Raw genomic sequence first — 18014 nt, 5'->3', positions numbered from 1 at the left:
AAAATCCGGAGCACGGATGTAACAGTGTGATTTCATATGGCGATGTGAACAGATCCCTCAACCTTTGATCGTCCTGATTAACAAAACAAAGCCACGTTGAGCACTGGCTCCATTAATAACAATGCAGGTAAAAGGTACAGGGATCGTCCCATAAAGCAGGTTTGACAACATCTGTATAGAAATACGATTAGTCACACTGTATGTACTTGCTACTGGACGTTCTTTAAGCTTGATTGAACCTAATGTGAACATGTAACATTAAAAGCAACATTGCAACACATTGGTGGTTGTGCAATCGCATTTGCAAAGCATCAGGTTCAAAACAAACTACACAACGCAGAAGCTGCACCTGATACAACCCGACTGATTCAACAACTAATCTGGTGTCGTATGACAACCTTTCAAAAAGATTGGGACACTCGTATTGCAATAAAATTGGCATATCAGTTTATCATAGCAGATAATACTGACAATTTACAATAGCATGTGATATTAGGCTACACGTCATACATGTGTATTATGTGTATAATGATGTGTACTATTATGTGTACTACTATGTGTATTACTATGTGTATTATTTGATGTACTATTATGTGTATAATGTGTATAATGTGTATAATTATGTGTACTATTATGTGCATTACTATGTGTATTATTATGTGTACTATTATGTGCATTACTATGTGTATTATTTTGTGTACTATTATGTGCATTACTATGTGTATTATTTTGTGTACTATTATGTGCATTACTATGTGTATTATTTTGTGTACTATTATGTGCATTACTATGTGTATTATTTTGTGTACTATTATGTGCATTACTATGTGCATCACCAAAACAAATTCCTCGTATGTGCAACATACCTGCCGAAATAAAGTGATTCTGATTCTAGGCTGCAGTTGTAGCCTTGCGGTTAAGGTACTGGACTAGTAATCAGAAGGTTGCTGGTTCAAACCTCACCACTTCAGTGCCAGGTTGACACTGTTGGGCCCCTGAGCAAGGCCCTTAACCCTCAATTGCTTAGACTGTAAGTCGCTTTGAATAAAAGCGTCCGCTAGATGCCGAAAATGTAAATATTGCAACAAAAGAACCCTAAAAGTCTGCATTAATTTACCGACTACCAACCGACATAAACAAACAAACAAACCAACCGCCAATTCTGTGAGACTCCATCTGTGATACTGTCACATTAGCCAGCTAGCATAATAATTCGTATCACTTACCGTCACTCCAAAGATTTGCAACTCACACGACTTCGTTCCCCATGTCAACTTAAACAATAAATAATTAATTAAGATTATATATTCTGTTACTTTAAGCAGGAGAGACATAAAACGTTAATTATTTAGTAAACAACAACAGAACAACACGCGCTAATCATATCTCGTGAGGGATGCAGTCAGTCCTACTGAACAGAATCTGGCACGAGGCGGAGTGGTGACGTAACAAAAGAGGGCGGAGCGAACCGGCGTGTAGTTCCAGCGTCAACCACAAGAACAACCAGGAGTGACCTGCCTGTCTTTATTTATTCATCTTATAAACATTTTAACATCATGTTCTACACACTTTGGTTACATTCATGAGTAACTCATTTAAAATGTACTCAGAGTAAACATTACTTAGTTATATTTTTAACAGAAGGAGAGGGTGTCTCTTCTGTGTAATGCAAACAGGACAGGTGGATATAAATCCCACAATAGTTGTTTTTAATTAAAATATAAGAGAAAAATACACGTTGATACAACATTTCAAACATTTAGGGATGTTTAATGTGTCATTTTAGTACAGGCCATCCCATCAAACTTTTTCAAACTGTATAACACTGAAGTTGGCATCAATTATGGATTCTATAGACCATTTCATCACTAACAAATACCAAACAACAGTCATACTGCAAATCTCATAACTCAACACAAGTCAAGGTTACAGGTGTTGTGACTTTCACTAAATGACCCAAAGAAAACCTTCAAGATGTGAGACAAAACCTTGCCATTTTTTGACATCAGACTATGTTATCAAATAACGAAACATCAAACTCCAAACATGTTAAACTTTTAAAAATTTCCCTTCCCTCCCTACTCTATACCTAGATTACATCTCCTTTATTTTAGCACCAGTTTATTTTTCATCGCAGAATTCACTGCAGCAGTTTCCCAGACCTGATTTTTTTTTAGCTTTTTACTCAGTAACGGATGTTATTTAAAATGTAGCGAATTACAATTCTAAATACAAAACATACTTAAGTAAAAGTAAAATTACTGGTTGTAAAATCTACTTTAAAAAGTGCAAGTACACAAAAAACTACTCAATTACAGTACCGCGAGTAAATGTAATTCTTTACTTTCCACCTCTGCAAACTCCACACAGAAAGGACCCAGACCATTTCACCTGGAAATCAAACCTAGGACCGGAATTGCAATGTCTTGAGCTTTAGCTGATGTTAGTGCATTTGACTAGACAATACAGGGCAGTTGTAGCCTAGCGGTTAAGGTACTGGACTAGTAATCAAAAGGTCGCTGGTTCAAGCCCCACCACTGCCAGGTTGCAACTGTTGGGCCCTTGAGCAAGGCCCTTAACCCTCAGTTGCTTAGACAATACACTGGTACAATACTGTAAGTCGCTTTGGATGAAAGCGTCTGATAAATGCTGTAAATGTAAATACAAAAGAGACAAATATAGAATTAAATTCTGAACAATGTATAGCATATACAGCATTTTACAGTAATAACACTATACCAGCACACAAACATGGTAAACAATGGTGTCTGGGGTGCACAAAATTCTTACTATTGTTACTCAAAAAGGGGAAAGAAATGCACTTACACAAGACATAATAGTTAAAAAAAAATTTTTTTTATATATTTAAAAAAGTATTAATCTGGAATCTGATGCCCCCAAACCCATACTTCAGGGTTGTTTTCAGATTTCATCTTTCTGTATAGCGCATGTGTGATGCGATGTTTTGAAATGTAATCGTGTATTTAAAGGAAAGGTCCACCTGTTAATTGACAAACTGTCTTGTTTTTGGATAAGACAGTTTGTCCTTTCATAGCAGAATGTCCTTTCATAGCTACTGTTATACTATCTTTTTGGTGGCATTCATACACCAGACCTTCATTGACAAGCTTATCAGTAGTGTCAAAGTTACAGCATGTAGTAATGAGACAGTGGTAGCCTGGTGACTTTAACTTTGGGCTATCAATAGAAAGACTGTGGCTATGAATCCCAGCTCCGCCATGCAGCCAGTGATGGGCCCTTGAGCAAGGCCGTTAAAACTGTCTGCTCTAGCGGCACTGTACAATGGATGACCCTGTGCTCATATCTCAGAATTCAGACAAAGCTGGGATGTGAAAATGTGTATAGTGTATGTAAAAATGACAAATAAATGTGTGCTATAATTGTGCATGTGCTATAGCTGTATGAGATAGACTTAAACATTCCTTTATAAGCTCTGTTCCTGAATAACACATCTCTGATTCTCTGTTTCATGCTTTCAATACATGACCTAATACAAATGTCTTTCAAATACAAACCCAGATTTCACAGCATAGATATGTATAGGGCGATTAGGGTAATAATGCTTCTTTTTAATGATGCTAGCAGAATCATTGTGTTTCATAACACATGCATGCATATAATCCCAGTTAATGCAAACACAGAATAAAGCATTGATAGTGCTGAGGTGAGTGGAAACCCTGACTGATTGTAACTGAAGACAACAGCACTTGCATATCACTGATGGCAGGAGACATGGGTGTTATGATTAGAACTATGTTAAGATAATGATTTGGATTATGTAATGTCTAGTTAGTAATCTTGTGGAATTACTGGCTTGGTGTCATGGATGTGCTATATATATACAGTATATTCATTATAATTTACCCCACAAGGCATAGTCACTCTTATTACAAGCTGTTTAATGACAATGAAAACAAACATTGATGTATTGTCCTTTCTGCAGACATTCAGTAATTTAGTGAATATGCTTATATGCTGTGAGGTGTTTTATTTATATTATAATAAAAATGCACAGAAAATACTTGTTAAATACATCATTGTAGCAATAAGTTATTTATTCGATTTGATGCTCCTATTTACTATTTTGTCCCATTTTTTAAGTGGTGGTACAATGTATGTAAGGCACATGTGCACAAACACCTGCCCTGAAAGGCTTAGCTAGTTGGTAAGACATGCCAGCTGCTATATTTTTCTACAGGATTACAGTCTTATGCAAACTGATTATCACACAAAGGATGTCTTGCAGTGAGAACTCATGGGAGCACACGAACGCTTGGATATTTATATAACTAATACATGACGTACATATGCCACTATATATATATATACTTAGGTCAATCTGTATTTGTGAGATATAGACTGGAAATTACTAAAAGGTAAGGGTTTTTTTCAATTCTAAAAAGATTTTTGTACCAGATCATTGGACTGACTAAGTTTGAACTTATAGCATTTGTTTTTTAAAATTCATTCTTACTGAAACTATTGTAAAATGATGGACAACCAAATCTCTCTTTCTTTCTCAGATGTTCCCCTGGTCTGCTGTGTTTTCCCTGGAGCCAAAGGTGCCAGGCCAGCGAACCTCAGAGGAGTTGGTCACAAACACTCTGATGCTGGAACTGGGTGCTATGGTAAAACGGACTGAGCGCATCTGTTTAGAGAGGGCCTCCAAGGTACGCCGGCGCAGCTCATCATCCTCAGCAGACTACAGCTGGCTGGTGGGACCTCAGCCCCGTGTCCACTACGAGCTCACACCAGGAGATGTGCTGGACCTGCAGGAGCTCTGTGCAAAGATTCCCACCCAACAGTGTGGCCCTGTCATTGTCAGGTAGAGATTTATAAGTTTGTAAACAATTGGAAAAGTTTGTATTAGAGAAAATATTAGAGAATTCAGTTAAAAGATGTTTGTATGTGCAGTTGTATTAGTTTTTTTTCATTGGGCGATCTCACACTGTTATCATCAATCAATGAACTGCACTGTTGTAATTATAAATTTCCACACACTGAACCTCCCCTACCCCAAGGCATCTACCAATCTTAGCAGAGTGAGGGCCAGCCACTGTCTCTGTCTCAGCAGATAATGTAACTTCACATGAGTTGTTCACACAAGCAGCTGTGTTTTAGTCTAATTAAATTTGTCTTTGCTTCTTAGGTTTCGTAAACTGGTGACAGAGATTGAGCCTGAGGTCCAAGAAGTCCCCCAGCTGTTCCGTTCAGTGTTGAGAGCCTGTCTGGATGAAGAGCAAGCAGACATGCAACTGCAGTCAGAGGCGGCCCACTGGGAGAAGCGGCGCAGCAAGAGCCTTTCATTCGTCACCTTTCGATCCAAGTTCCGTGTACTTGCCCGTGGCAGAGACAGCTTCGGTGGGTCACGTGGCAACCTGCAGGAAGCGTGTGAGTGGTCAGAAGAAGAAGAGGAGGAGGAGGAGGCAGCAACATCAGCAGCACCACATCCAAGAAGAGGACGAAGCAAGAGCATGCCAGAAATTATCCCCATAGAGACTTAAAAGAACAATAACATGAGAAGAGAGCACAGAATATGAGAGATAGGAAAGAAATAATTTTTTAAGCTTGTGCTTAACATTTGTTACCCATGCTGTTACTCTAAAGATCATTATTGGACATCCAAAAACATGAATCTAGATTTGTTAAATTTGTAAATATCATATCCATATTTTTTTATTTGAGGGTTTCACCTTAATAAAACTGCATGTTATAAATAAGGGCATTTGTGTCCGTTAATGTTACATTACAAACAGGGGTTTTATATACATAAAAGGTGGCTGCAAACAAATGTCTGTTTATAAAAGAAAAAAGAAATAATAGTTATCAGAGTCTGGTGCCACTGGCCTAGCTAAGGGATGTAATAGAAACAACTGGCTGTATCAGAGATGCAGTCTAACCCTTTTTGCTGCTGCAACAGCGACTCCAACTGTCTGCTTCAGGTACTGACATGAGCAGCAAAATATAGATAAAAGATTGTGGACAACTTTTTTTTGTATAATGGTTTTTAATACGCATTTGATTTAAGAAATCAAACTTAGACATTACGCTAAGATAAGTAAGAAAACGTACAATTTGATTTTAAAAAGTGCTTATGAAATAATATGCCGTACATTGGTGGATGTAGTTTAAAAAAACTGAAAGGAAAAAAAAAACCTTGAATTGTCCAAGAAACATAATACAATAATTGTAATATCTTTGACCAAAACCACTTTGTCTTATTAATAAATAAATAGCCTACTCACCACCTAAGCCTGGGTAATAAAACGGTTACTTGATGAACCATAGTTTGACCAAAAGTAAATTTATTTTTAATTTAGCTTTAGTTGTGAAAGTGTATTTATTGGGGGCACTTAAAATACCTGCATCCAGAACGGTCAAGTTCACAATGCTTTTCAAAAGTCTTCATTTAAGCCATGATATAAAATCATTAAACCAGGGGGTACACCTCTCTTGGTACACCAAGAGACAGAAAAACAAACAAAAAAAATAAGAAAATAAACTCTCAACAATTTACAGTAAAAAGCCCCAATAACACCATCATTATTTTAGCACTGATTTACCTACAAACAAAGACAAAATAATGCACAGAAATGAATGTTAGATGGAAAGTTTATCATAAGAACTGTACAAGCTGTCATATTAACTTAGAGTAAAAGCTGTTTACAACATACTTATGTTAGAACTGATTACAATGAACTCAGTCAAAAGAAAACTAAACCAGTTTGCAGAATCAAACCATTCACAAAATAAGCCTTCCCAAAATAAGTCTGAAAACGTGAAGGCTCAGGGTTTACAATGTTGATGTGTAAAGGTAAGGACAGAGGACGTACTTGGAATAAGACTACAATTCTCCCACTTTTAATAGAGCATGACGGGTTCATTTCTTTGTTATCATGGTCTTTTCAAGAGGAAGATTAACCGTGCATGTTTTCTGTACAATTTCACTAACCGGTCATTCCCAGTAAAAAGCATACAACCCAAAAGTGTTACAGTTCATCCACCTTTGTCCTATATGGCAGAATTACTGTTTTCCAGTTTCATTTGTTTCTTTTGTTGCACATCGCCCAGTATGCTCCATTGCTTCTCCACACATCCCTCTCCTTCGACTCACTTATTTAATTTCTCTTCCTCTTTGTTGTCCTCTTTCAAGCAAGGAAGACCACAAAGATGATGAAGAAAACAACAAGTACAAGGAATATCTTAATCATGAGCCAGCGGTTTGAGGAGACAGACTGAAAGTATTTAAGAATCTCAGTGTGAGCCATTTCCACGTTCAGCTGTGTGTCCTCCACATTGGAATCGATCCTACAGAAGATCAAGGAAGAAATGTAAATCTTATGGTCACATTTAGACTTTCAGTCATTCAGGTAAAATAGCACAGCAAATCCAATACAAATATGACTTGGTACCCTATTAAACCCCATACTGTTGGAAATCTCTAAGCATTTATTCTCATCATAATGTTTTTTTGGATGAAACCGCATGCTTGGGTTAGAGTGCTGACACAACAGTCGACTAAAATAAGCAGGCTGGCAAAAAATTTACTCTTTAACTGGGTAGTTGTAAAACTGTAACAGGTATAATAACATGTACAATACCTAACATGTTTTCATTCTCATTTCACTGTACTGTAATAACAAGACATCCTTGTAAGTACAATAATTACATTCTAGGGCAATACCCCAAGCCACTACTACTGTAATATAGAGTATGGCAGTACACCATTGGCCTCATAACTATTTAGGGCATGCTACCTTAGTGTGTAGTAAGCATGGCTGACTTACTAATTATGAGTGACCGGTAATTCTAACTTAGTAATATATATAGCACTTTCTTATAATTTAAGTGCAATAATACACACAATCTAAACTTGCTAAATATTATTTTTCCATTCTTACCTCTGAACGGTCTCCTCCTGTTCTTTGACCATATGCGCCAGCTGCTGGAAGATGGAGCCCAGCTCAACAATGGTGCTTTCAATGTTCTGCATGGTATCTGCCCGACTTTGGATGTAAGAGTCCTAGAAAGCCAAGAGACCGAGGTGTTTTAATCATGTTTTTAATCATAGCATACATTGTTTCCACTGAAACAATTTAAATGTTCACTACAATGCTGTGAAGAAGTATTTGCCCCTTAACTGATTTCTTTTATTATTGCTAATTTGTCACATTCAAATGTTTCAGATCTTCTCATTAATTTTAATAAAAGATTAACACAACACCCGATGTAACCTCAGACCTCTATACAAGTTATCAATATGTTCATGGTGACATGTGCAAAAACAGGGAAATTGGGATGGGAAGCAAATACTTTTAGGCACGTACAGTGCTTGTACATGTGAATATTTAAAATACCTTAACTTAGTTATTTCTTCCAGTTTTTTAAGTCTAAAGTTTTATTTTATACTTAACATAGTTATTTGTTATTCATATTTCATTATGTTACACACACCGAAAGCTAAGTAACTGCATTTCGTTCTAATCATGTACATGGTTTGAATGACAATAAAGTCTGAGTAAAAAAAATACGTCAACATTCCTTGAAATCATTGGGTCCAAATTTTGCAACACCTATTGCTAGGAAGTATATTAAGTGCAAAGACACTTAATCTCCATAAACAAACACTGACAATGGGATAAGTAGTAATACATTGCCAGTTGTAAAATCCAGGTTCAAAAAAACCCAACCATGATTTTTTGGGCTAGTTCCACAGGGTAAAAACTTATCAAAGATCAAGTTCAAATTATTGCCAAGGTTTATTAAAACAAGCTTCAATAAACCCACTCACATACATGAAGGAAAGACCTGAAGCAGCATACCTGTTCATCAATAAGCTGCAGCTGGAGAGGATTGGCTCTTGAGTCCATGTCAATGGCCACGTCTCCACCCAGGCTTCTAGATTCATCCTGCATCAATACTGAGCTACCTAAAAACATACATGTCTTTTAATGGCTCTGTGATAATGCTTCAAATAAGCACAACTGCCTATGCATCTAAACCGCTATACATTACTATTGTATTCTTACGAGAGCAAGAAGTTCAGCACAGTCCCATGAACAACCTGACTTGTTTTTAAATGCAAAACAGTATATCAAATGCTTTTTTTTTTTTTACTTTAAATATATATATTTTTTATTACTTCTAAAAGAGCAGGGAAGATGTCAACTTACTGAAATTGTTGGCAAGAAGAGGGGAGGCAGAGACTGGAGCCTGTGAGAAATGCTCCCTCCTGCTGCGCTGCTGCTTTAGATTCTACACAGAGAACAGTGGAAACACTTATTATCCTGTGTCCAAAACACATTATATCCATACAGATAGGAGGATATGTAAAATCAATGTAAAATCTTACAGTCTGGTAAGACAATTAAAATGCTACATTATTTTGAAGTACCTGAAAAGGTTAAACAAAAAAAAGAAGTTACTAAATCTTACCTCAGTTCTTACTTCCAACACTGACTTAAAATCATTAGACATCGACGCCAGCTTTGACTGCAAACAACACAAAGAATGCTGTTTAATAAACTGCTGTGACTTTTGTGACAAGTTTAGTCAGTGTGAATGTATGAAGGTAAGAGATGTAATGTCTGAAAGATTTCTTCAAAAACATTAGATAAGACTTCATACCTGAAGAGAGACAACAATTGTGTTGGAATGTGTTTGAATGTGGCGACCATTCTGTCCACTGCGAGATCTCACAAGATCTTGCAGCTGTGCTATCTGTTTATTTAAACTGCTGATGTCCTGAGAAAGAGCCAGAAAGATGCAACATCAATAAAAGCATACTTTTAACAAATACTTTTGCTAACATTCTATTTGACACTTTTCCAAGACTAGTTTGCTCTAACATGAATAGATACTTGCCTGTTTGACAATGTATGTTAACTCTTCAATCTCTACAGATTTGTCATCAAATAGAGATTTCTTTTTGGCCACTGAAAAGATGAAAAACAACATTATCAATAATTATATATAGCTGTCCAACACATACTCCAGAACAAAACATCAATAAAACATGCACATAAAACTTAATATTCCTAGAACACTTACAAATTGTGAGCTTTTCCAGTTTTGCAAAAGTGTTACTCAAATCCTTTCCAATTCTCCTGAATCAACACAAGAGGGAAAAATTATTTAAGAGGAAAATTGCAACAAAAAGCAATGTAGTGGTAAATATGCATTAATATTGAACCCTACTTTGCCATGAGTGTAAAGTCACTCCGCTGTTTGAGGGCATTATGGTTGGGTTTTGCCAGCATACCATTCTATAGAAGAGAAATAGCAAATACAGGTATATTATTGAGGACAGTAATAACGATTTGTGTGCAGTTAGGAAAACAGACGATGTAATGGTCTATTACCACTCCTAATACCTTTCTCAATAAAGCAAGCTCTGAAAAGCTTTGTTCTACTTATACCATGGCATCTTTCTAATAATTATATGTAGTTTTTCTTTTCAATCATGCTAAAATAAATCCATGCTAAAATAAATTCAGCCACACCATGCTGAAATGAACAGGACTGCAGTCTCTAAAGGGCTCTGTTGAGTTCTCTGTTTGTACGATATGAAATAAATCTCTACATTATATTGTCTTTGTTTATTGATTTTAATTAATTGAGTATTACACTCAACATGTAGGTTTACTAGTTACAAAGAAAGAGCACGTTTGCCTATTTGGTACTTCAAGTTTATAAGTAGAATGTAATGGCCCACCTGTATCTGTCTCCCCTGAAGTGACTTGCAGGCAGACTGAAACTCGAGGGTGCGATCCCTGCAGGTCATGATGCTTCTGAACCACAGTGAAGTGGGTTGGTAAATCCAAAGTAAATCCTTCTCTGATGGTGGTGGTTTTTAACTAACCCAGTAAGGTGGGTGACAATACGGTGAACAGGAAGAATGCTGTTAGGTGCTGGATGGAGGTGAGCAATCTTGAATGATACAGGGCTTCATCTATGGATAAGAGAGGTGACAGTCATTGGTAACCATGTGATGGATACAGGTCTCAGTAAAAACATTATAGATTTGTTAGAGAAGTCTTGAACTTTGATCACAAGAGATGACAGAGTTGTTGAAACAGCAGCGTTAAACAGCGACAACAGGTAAACACTGGGTCGACTAGAAGCTTCTACTACATTCACCGGTAAAAGAGGGTTTTCTTGGTAAATAATATGGTGGCTAACGTTAATTAAATACCGCAAAGTATGAGAAGAGCTGCATATTGAAATTAAACTAACAGACATTTGCTTTATACTACTTTTATATCTATCGACGGTTATATCTGACAAATTCAAACACCACCAAGTAGACGAAGTAGTAGTTAAAACCCCGGCTGTATTACAAATCAATCTACATTACTGAAGAAGTGCACTATATCAGGTAGATGTGTTAACACAGCAGTAAGGCAGTGTAGTGCACTCTCTAGGGAGTAGTACGTGATTTGGGATACGACCCAATGAAACTGGAACTATGTAGCTACGTAGCTCAGCTTGTCAGCTGGTTAGCTTCGTATGCTAGTCGAAAACCTCGACAAAAGTTACACCATACACAATAATAAACATTAAAAACTGAACATATTTCATAAAGACACATCTAACATCATTGTGTAAAACTCTTTAAACAAGCACTCACTGTTAATGAGTAAATCTTTCGTTTTTCATCGTTCCCGGATTGCCGACGCTTTCTTGGATCGCCGTTTCGGTTGTGACCGCTTCCGGCGCGTTACGTCATTGCCACGTCCACCAACAGGCATGCGCCCTTGATTCTCCGCTGACGTGACTGGTGACGTCAAATCATCCAGAAAATATCTCGACAAAGTTACAGTCCCTCAAAAACAGTGTGGCTGTGGGTGCTTTTTATAGAATGAAATTAGATGTGGTGTACACACCAGTTTATTCTCACTATATGAAAATAATGACATTTTAAAGACATGAATGTAGGCAGTTGTAGCCTCGTGGTTAAGGTTCTGGACTAGTAATCAGAAGGTCGCTGGTTCAAGCCCCACCACTGCCAGGTTGCTGCTGTTGGGCCTTCAAGGCCCTTAACTTTCAATTGCTCAGACTGTATACTGTCACAGTACTGTAAGTCGCTTTGGATAAAGGGGTCTGCTAAATGTCGAAAATGTAAATAAATATAAATATCTTTGTCCCCACACTGTTTATAGTAAAAAAAAAAAAAAGAATTTAAATAGCTTTTCGACCCCATTGTTGTAACGGACAATAATATAAGGCTTCTACATTATTTAATATGTTGAATATAAAATTTTATATAAGATGTTTTAAGTAGTACCATTTATTTTGCCATAATTATTGCAACCAAGTTATAGTCCTTTTAACATAAAGTTAAAAGTCAGAATATTTCAAATACTATTTTTTATCTTTCCTTTTAGATTTTGTCTTTTGATTTATTTAAAGAAACAGTATACAGTGAGCATAATAGTACACTATTATAACTAGTAAATGTTCAACAACAATAAAAAAGAAAATATCAAAGAAAAAAAACGAAACCAGAGGAATTACAAAATTACAAATCATTTAAGCAATCTTTTTCCAAAGGCATCACATATAAAATAAAAAGAGACAATACAATAAAATCATCCTTCCTACAGTACATAGATGATTTCGTTTTAAATAAATTAATTTCCTTTAAATTGTACCAAATGTATTATAACCACCAGATGACGCCACTTTGCTCTAAATGAATATGAGTCAAAAATGACGTGCATTTTCTTTTCTTAAAGGAAACCAATCAAGTTAATATTAATAATATTTCATTTAATAATAAAAGCTGTGTAATGTTTAATTACATTGTTTTCCTTAAATACTATCTATTAGAAAAAAGCCAGCTTTAAAACTGCATCAATGACAACACCGTGTCTGTATCGACCAGTTTAAGAACACAACTATATTGCCTAGTCTGGCTTTTTACTAAAATATTATGGGTCTCTTAGTTTAGGTCTGTAAGTAATTCTTGGGTGTTAATATAGAGACCGTTCTTTACCTGTATGCTACAGACACGATGATGTCATTAATCAAAATTTCTCTTGTGTTTTTCTTTTACATGAATCTTAAAATGGCTCTTCCATTACAGAGCCTTTAAATGAACTCATTAATGCAAGTGTATTATAAATGGGAGAAGAATTTAAAGCCAGACTGGTTTGTTCACTTTTCTCATGCTATATTATAGATATGCCCCTCACCACAAGATGGCTTAACTGTACCACAATATCCTTGCTGCTTGTAAAACATGGCAGTCTGCCTAGCTAGACAGCTAGCATTTTATTATATTTTGGTTGTGGGTTTAAAAACACAATCTTTTATCTGTACTGTACCTGTATTCATGACTGTACTGTACCTGTATTCATGACATGTTAGAATACAGTAGGAATACCTTTTGTTAGCCCTATCCCCATTTTTGTTTTTAGTCTTAAAGTACAAACCCAATTTCTGGAAAATTGGGGACAGTCTGTAAAATGAAATGAAAACAGTAATCTGTGATTTTCTGAACTGATAAAAAGTACAAAGAAACAGCTTTTATGTTTTGGTACAGAGGCCAAAATAATAATAAAAACGTAGCAATTTTCTTAGTTTGTTAAAGTTACAACTCTCCGGCTGATTGACTCCCAATTTTAAATTACTTCTGAAATATGTGGTGGGATTTAAGTCCGGAAAATGACTAGTCCATACAAGCATGTTAAGTTATTTTGGTGCTTTGTTTTGTCTAGTTGAACTCTCAAGATTCATCTTTGACTGATGAGATAAAATTCCCTTTCCGTATGTCCCAGTACGTCACTACATTTATGTTTTCTCTAACTGCAGAAGAGCAGCCTCATACACTATGCAACTACAACATTACAACCACTCAAATGTGACGTGAATAACATTGATTATCTGTTTACAGGGGCACCGGTCAAGGGGTGAGATACATTAGGCAACAAGGGAAGAGTAAGTTCCTGAAACTGGTGTGTTACAAGCAGGAAAAAAATGGGCAAGCGATGTCATCAAAAACCAAACTGTGATGAAGACTGGGTCAGAGCTTTTCCAAAAAAAGTAAGTATTGTGGGTTGTTTCCTGTATGCAGATAGTATATACAAAAAGTGATTCAAGGAAAGAGAACCAGTGATCTGGCGACAGGGTTATGGGCACCGAAGGCTCAAAGGCTCATTCAGGTTAGCAAAGGTTAGACCATCCTGTCAAATCCCACAGAAGAGCTACTGTAGCACAAATTGCTGATATATGCTGGCTATGATAGAAGGTGTCAGAACACACTGTGCATTCCAGCTTGCTGTGTACAGGGCTGTGTACCCATAGACCGGTCAGAGAACCCATGCTGACCCTGGTTCACCGCCAAAAGCTATGATGTGCTTCTAACATCTTGGTGTCAGATACCACAGGATGCCTTCAGAAGTCCATGCCTTGATGTGTCAGGGCTGTTCAAAACATTAAGATGATTAATGGGCCCAGCATGATGTTTCCACCTCTATACTTTACTGATGGTGTGTTGTTTTCTGGGTCATATGGCAGCTGGGGATAGTTACAGTGCAATTCATTTATTGTTTTTACTGTTGTTTTTGATGTTTTCAGGTCTTCCTAACCTTTCTTACCATTACTCTTAAGGACACATAAACTCTTGTCTGGTGCACATGCAGGTTTTATTGCAGCATTAATGTTTCAGTGTAACCTTTACATGTAAAAATGATAAAAATATAGACTAAATACTAATTTTATTTATTTATGCTTTTAGTTACATACATCTAAGTACAAATTCAAAATACACTGTGTACATTTGAGGTAAATATATTCACTAGAAGTATTATACATAAAAAAGCTAAATAATGGCTTCCACTAACTGTTTCACTAAGTTGAATACATAGATAAACTTGAACATACAGTGTATCACAAAAGTGAGTACACCCCTCACATTTCTGCAAATATTTTATTATATCTTTTCATGGGACAACACTATAGAAATAAAACTTGGATATAAGTTAGAGTAGTCAGTGTACAACTTGTATAGCAGTGTAGATTTACTGTCTTCTGAAAATAACTCAACACACAGCCATTAATGTCTAAATGGCTGGCAACATAAGTGAGTACACCCCACAGTGAACATGTCCAAATTGTGCCCAAAGTGTCAATATTTTGTGTGACCACCATTATTATCCAGCACTGCCTTAACCCTCCTGGGCATGGAATTCACCAGAGCTGCACAGGTTGCTACTGGAATCCTCTTCCACTCCTCCATGATGACATCACGGAGCTGGTGGATGTTAGACACCTTGAACTCCTCCACCTTCCACTTGAGGATGCGCCACAGGTGCTCAATTGGGTTTAGTCCATCACCTTTACCTTCAGCTTCCTCAGCAAGGCAGTTGTCATCTTGGAGGTTGTCGTTATCCTGTTGGAAAACTGCCATGAGGCCCAGTTTTCGAAAGGAAGGGGATCATGCTCTGTTTCAGAATGTCACAGTACATGTTGGAATTCATGTTTCCCTCAATGAACTGCAGCTCCCCAGTGCCAGCAACACTCATGCAGCCCAAGACCATGATGCTACCACCACCATGCTTGACTGTAGGCAAGATACAGTTGTCTTGGTACTTCTCACCAGGGCGCCGCCACACATGCTGGACACCATCTGAGCCAAACAAGTTTATCTTGGTCTCGTCAGACCACAGGGCATTCCAGTAATCCATGTTCTTGGACTGCTTGTCTTCAGCAAACTGTTTGCGGGCTTTCTTGTGCGTCAGCTTCCTTCTGGGATGACGACCATGCAGATCGAGTTGATGCAGTGTGCGGCGTATGGTCTGAGCACTGACAGGCTGACCTCCCACTCATGTGTCTATTTTTTAAAGCCAACCTCTGTATATGACGCCGAACACGTGGACTCAACTTCTTTGGTCGACCCTGGCGAAGCCTGTTCCGAGTGGAACCTGTCCTGGAAAACCGCTGTATGACCTTGGCCACCATGCTGTAGCTCAGTTTCAGGGTGTTAGCAATCTTCTTATAGCCCAGGCCATCTTTGTGGAGAGCAACAATTCTATTTCTCACATCCTCAGAGAGTTCTTTGCCATGAGGTGCCATGTTGAATATCCAGTGGCCAGTATGAGAGAATTGTACCCAAAACACCAAATTTAACAGCCCTGCTCCCCATTTACACCTGGGACCTTGACACATGACACCAGGGAGGGACAACGACACATTTGGGCACAATTTGGACATGTTCACTGTGGGGTGTACTCACTTATGTTGCCAGCTATTTAGACATTAATGGCTGTGTGTTGAGTTATTTTCAGAAGACAGTAAATCTACACTGCTATACAAGTTGTACACTGACTGCTCTAAGTTATATCCAAGTTTCATGTCTATAGTGTTGTCCCATGAAAAGATATAATGAAATATTTGCAGAAATGTGAGGGGTGTACTCACTTTTGTGATACACTGTAACTGAAAATACGACAGAGATCTGGGATAGTTGCGAGGGGTAGCGGTGCCTTTGCGATAGCTGTCACTTTTTGTAACAGTCATGTTATCACTAAAACACACAGACACAATTGGCTTTGTGTTGTGGAACTCAGCCAGGGGCAACATGCTTAGACCTGTATTGTCCTTTGTTTTTTCAGTTGGTTGTGCTTTTTTGTCACCATCATCTTTTCCACTCTGTGATTTTGGAGATTTGTATTTTAGATTTTTAGTTGTAAATAGCAGTTATAGAAAACCCACTATGCTGACAAAAGTATGTGCAGATCTGTAGATTACAATAAGATGTGTTTGTTGAACAGCTAATTTCAAAACAATTAGTGTTCAGAATTGGTCTCCTTCCATATGACTAATGGAGTGCTTTAATGAATTAATGCAAGAACATTAATGTTGTTGGGTATTGAAGTTATTACCATTCTGACATCTGACAAACTCAGATTCTTTTATCAGATTGTACAGGGTGATTCATGGTTCAAGGAAATTTGTATACCCTGAATACAAAGGTGATGTACTTTATTGCAATCTAGCTGATGCATGTGATTGTGCATACTGGCATTAGGTTTGTGTGGGCTGTTGGGTATTTCAAGAGACATGCTTCTGCACTTAGCAGTCTCATTTAATGAAAATAATTGTTGATTCTGCCATTAAATGTAAATACAGTACACAGACTCATGAATATTGTATGCACTTTATAGTAATTATAAATATAATTAAACACACTAAGACATGAAAAGTAATTTTATTTAAGTCAAAATTAATATATGCTTGTTATTTATTAATGGTAATTAGGCAATTTGTTTGAAAGAAAAACGGAATTACATAGCTAGGTTGTATTATTTATTAAAACAATAATGAATCTAAATGTGGTTTCACATTGTACGGGGGGGGGGGGGGGGGGGGGGGGGGGGGGGGGTTGGGTGAGCAGCAGCAGTGGGTAGGTAAATATTCAACACAACCAGTCTGGGAGCTTCATGAGGGTATATTCTAGAACTGAGGAAGAGTCAGTGATTAATGTTCCTTATTTGTTGTTATTTGATTAACTTCTTGGTATATAATTTCCTTTTTTATATATTGTATGTAAATATTAAATTGTTTTTTCACTCCAGTAAGCTTACCCATGAGGCTGTTTTGCCAGACCATCACACTATGGGAATAAAATTTGCGTTATTAACTTTTCAGAACAAGAACAAATTATGATTAACCAATCATTATACAACTCACGTACACATTGTTTCTCTGATCGCCTTGTTTTCTTACATATACAAGGATTTGCTGTTTTCATTTCGGTCTGATACCATCAAAACCACATGCACGTACATTCATGTTGCCCAGATACCATCCATATCCCCCTGAACACAGCTGCTTCAACAAAGAGCCACAGTGTAAACACGACTGATGTTTTATCATTATGCCACAGGGAGAGCTAGCACAAACGAGACACAGAGATATGGATGGAGAAATGGAAAAACAGGACTTTGCTTTGAGATGGAAATGTAAGGGATGAGTGTGAGAGAGGAAGG

At 37.2% G+C, this 18014-nt stretch overlaps 3 protein-coding genes across 4 annotated transcripts in view; 1 reads left to right on the top strand and 2 right to left on the bottom strand.

Moving 5' to 3' along the window:
• The window catches only part of si:dkeyp-115e12.6 (centromere protein F), a 29661-nt gene extending 28350 nt beyond the window's left edge, over positions 1-1311 (bottom strand). For both annotated transcript variants that reach the window (XM_063000396.1, XM_063000397.1), the window contains exon 1: positions 1227-1311. The gene's annotated coding sequence lies outside the window, so the exon portion shown is untranslated. The remainder of the gene's footprint in view (positions 1-1226) is intronic.
• Positions 1312-4544: 3233 nt separating this feature from the next.
• On the top strand, positions 4545-5609 carry zgc:162144 (RD3 domain-containing protein). The gene is made up of 2 exons (XM_062999746.1): positions 4545-4846; positions 5171-5609. The coding sequence occupies exons 1-2, from the start codon at positions 4545-4547 to the stop codon at positions 5523-5525; spliced, it is 657 nt and encodes a 218-aa protein (XP_062855816.1). The 3' UTR covers positions 5526-5609.
• Positions 5610-6615: 1006 nt separating this feature from the next.
• Positions 6616-11734, bottom strand: stx5a (syntaxin 5A). The gene is made up of 11 exons (XM_062999744.1): positions 11651-11734; positions 10736-10972; positions 10219-10286; positions 10072-10127; positions 9886-9956; positions 9649-9765; positions 9457-9513; positions 9195-9276; positions 8844-8950; positions 7923-8044; positions 6616-7329 (listed from the first exon to the last, which is right to left on the bottom strand). Exons 2-11 carry the CDS (start codon positions 10802-10804, stop codon positions 7170-7172), a joined length of 909 nt encoding a protein of 302 aa, XP_062855814.1. The 5' UTR covers positions 10805-10972; positions 11651-11734; the 3' UTR covers positions 6616-7169.
• Positions 11735-18014: the final 6280 nt, after the last annotated feature.

This window comes from Trichomycterus rosablanca, chromosome 8 (assembly GCF_030014385.1).
Source record: "Trichomycterus rosablanca isolate fTriRos1 chromosome 8, fTriRos1.hap1, whole genome shotgun sequence".
NCBI classification, from domain to species: Eukaryota; Metazoa; Chordata; class Actinopteri; order Siluriformes; family Trichomycteridae; genus Trichomycterus; species Trichomycterus rosablanca.
The sequence above is the reverse complement of the archived record's forward strand: the minus strand, read 5'-3'. Positions and strand labels throughout refer to the sequence as shown.

Excerpts from the sequence above, each read along its gene's own strand:
- stx5a (XM_062999744.1), bottom strand. The coding sequence starts at position 10,804 with ATGACCTGCAGGGATCGCACCCTCGAGTTTCAGTCTGCCTGCAAGTCA. Across the intron at positions 10,128-10,218 it reads GACTTTACACTCATGGCAAA|GAGAATTGGAAAGGATTTGA; the intron begins GTAGGGTTCAAT and ends GTGTTGATTCAG. Across the intron at positions 9,957-10,071 it reads ACTGGAAAAGCTCACAATTT|TGGCCAAAAAGAAATCTCTA; the intron begins GTAAGTGTTCTA and ends TCATCTTTTCAG.
- zgc:162144 (XM_062999746.1), top strand. The coding sequence starts at position 4,545 with ATGTTCCCCTGGTCTGCTGTGTTTTCCCTGGAGCCAAAGGTGCCAGGC. Across the intron at positions 4,847-5,170 it reads TGTGGCCCTGTCATTGTCAG|GTTTCGTAAACTGGTGACAG; the intron begins GTAGAGATTTAT and ends TTTGCTTCTTAG.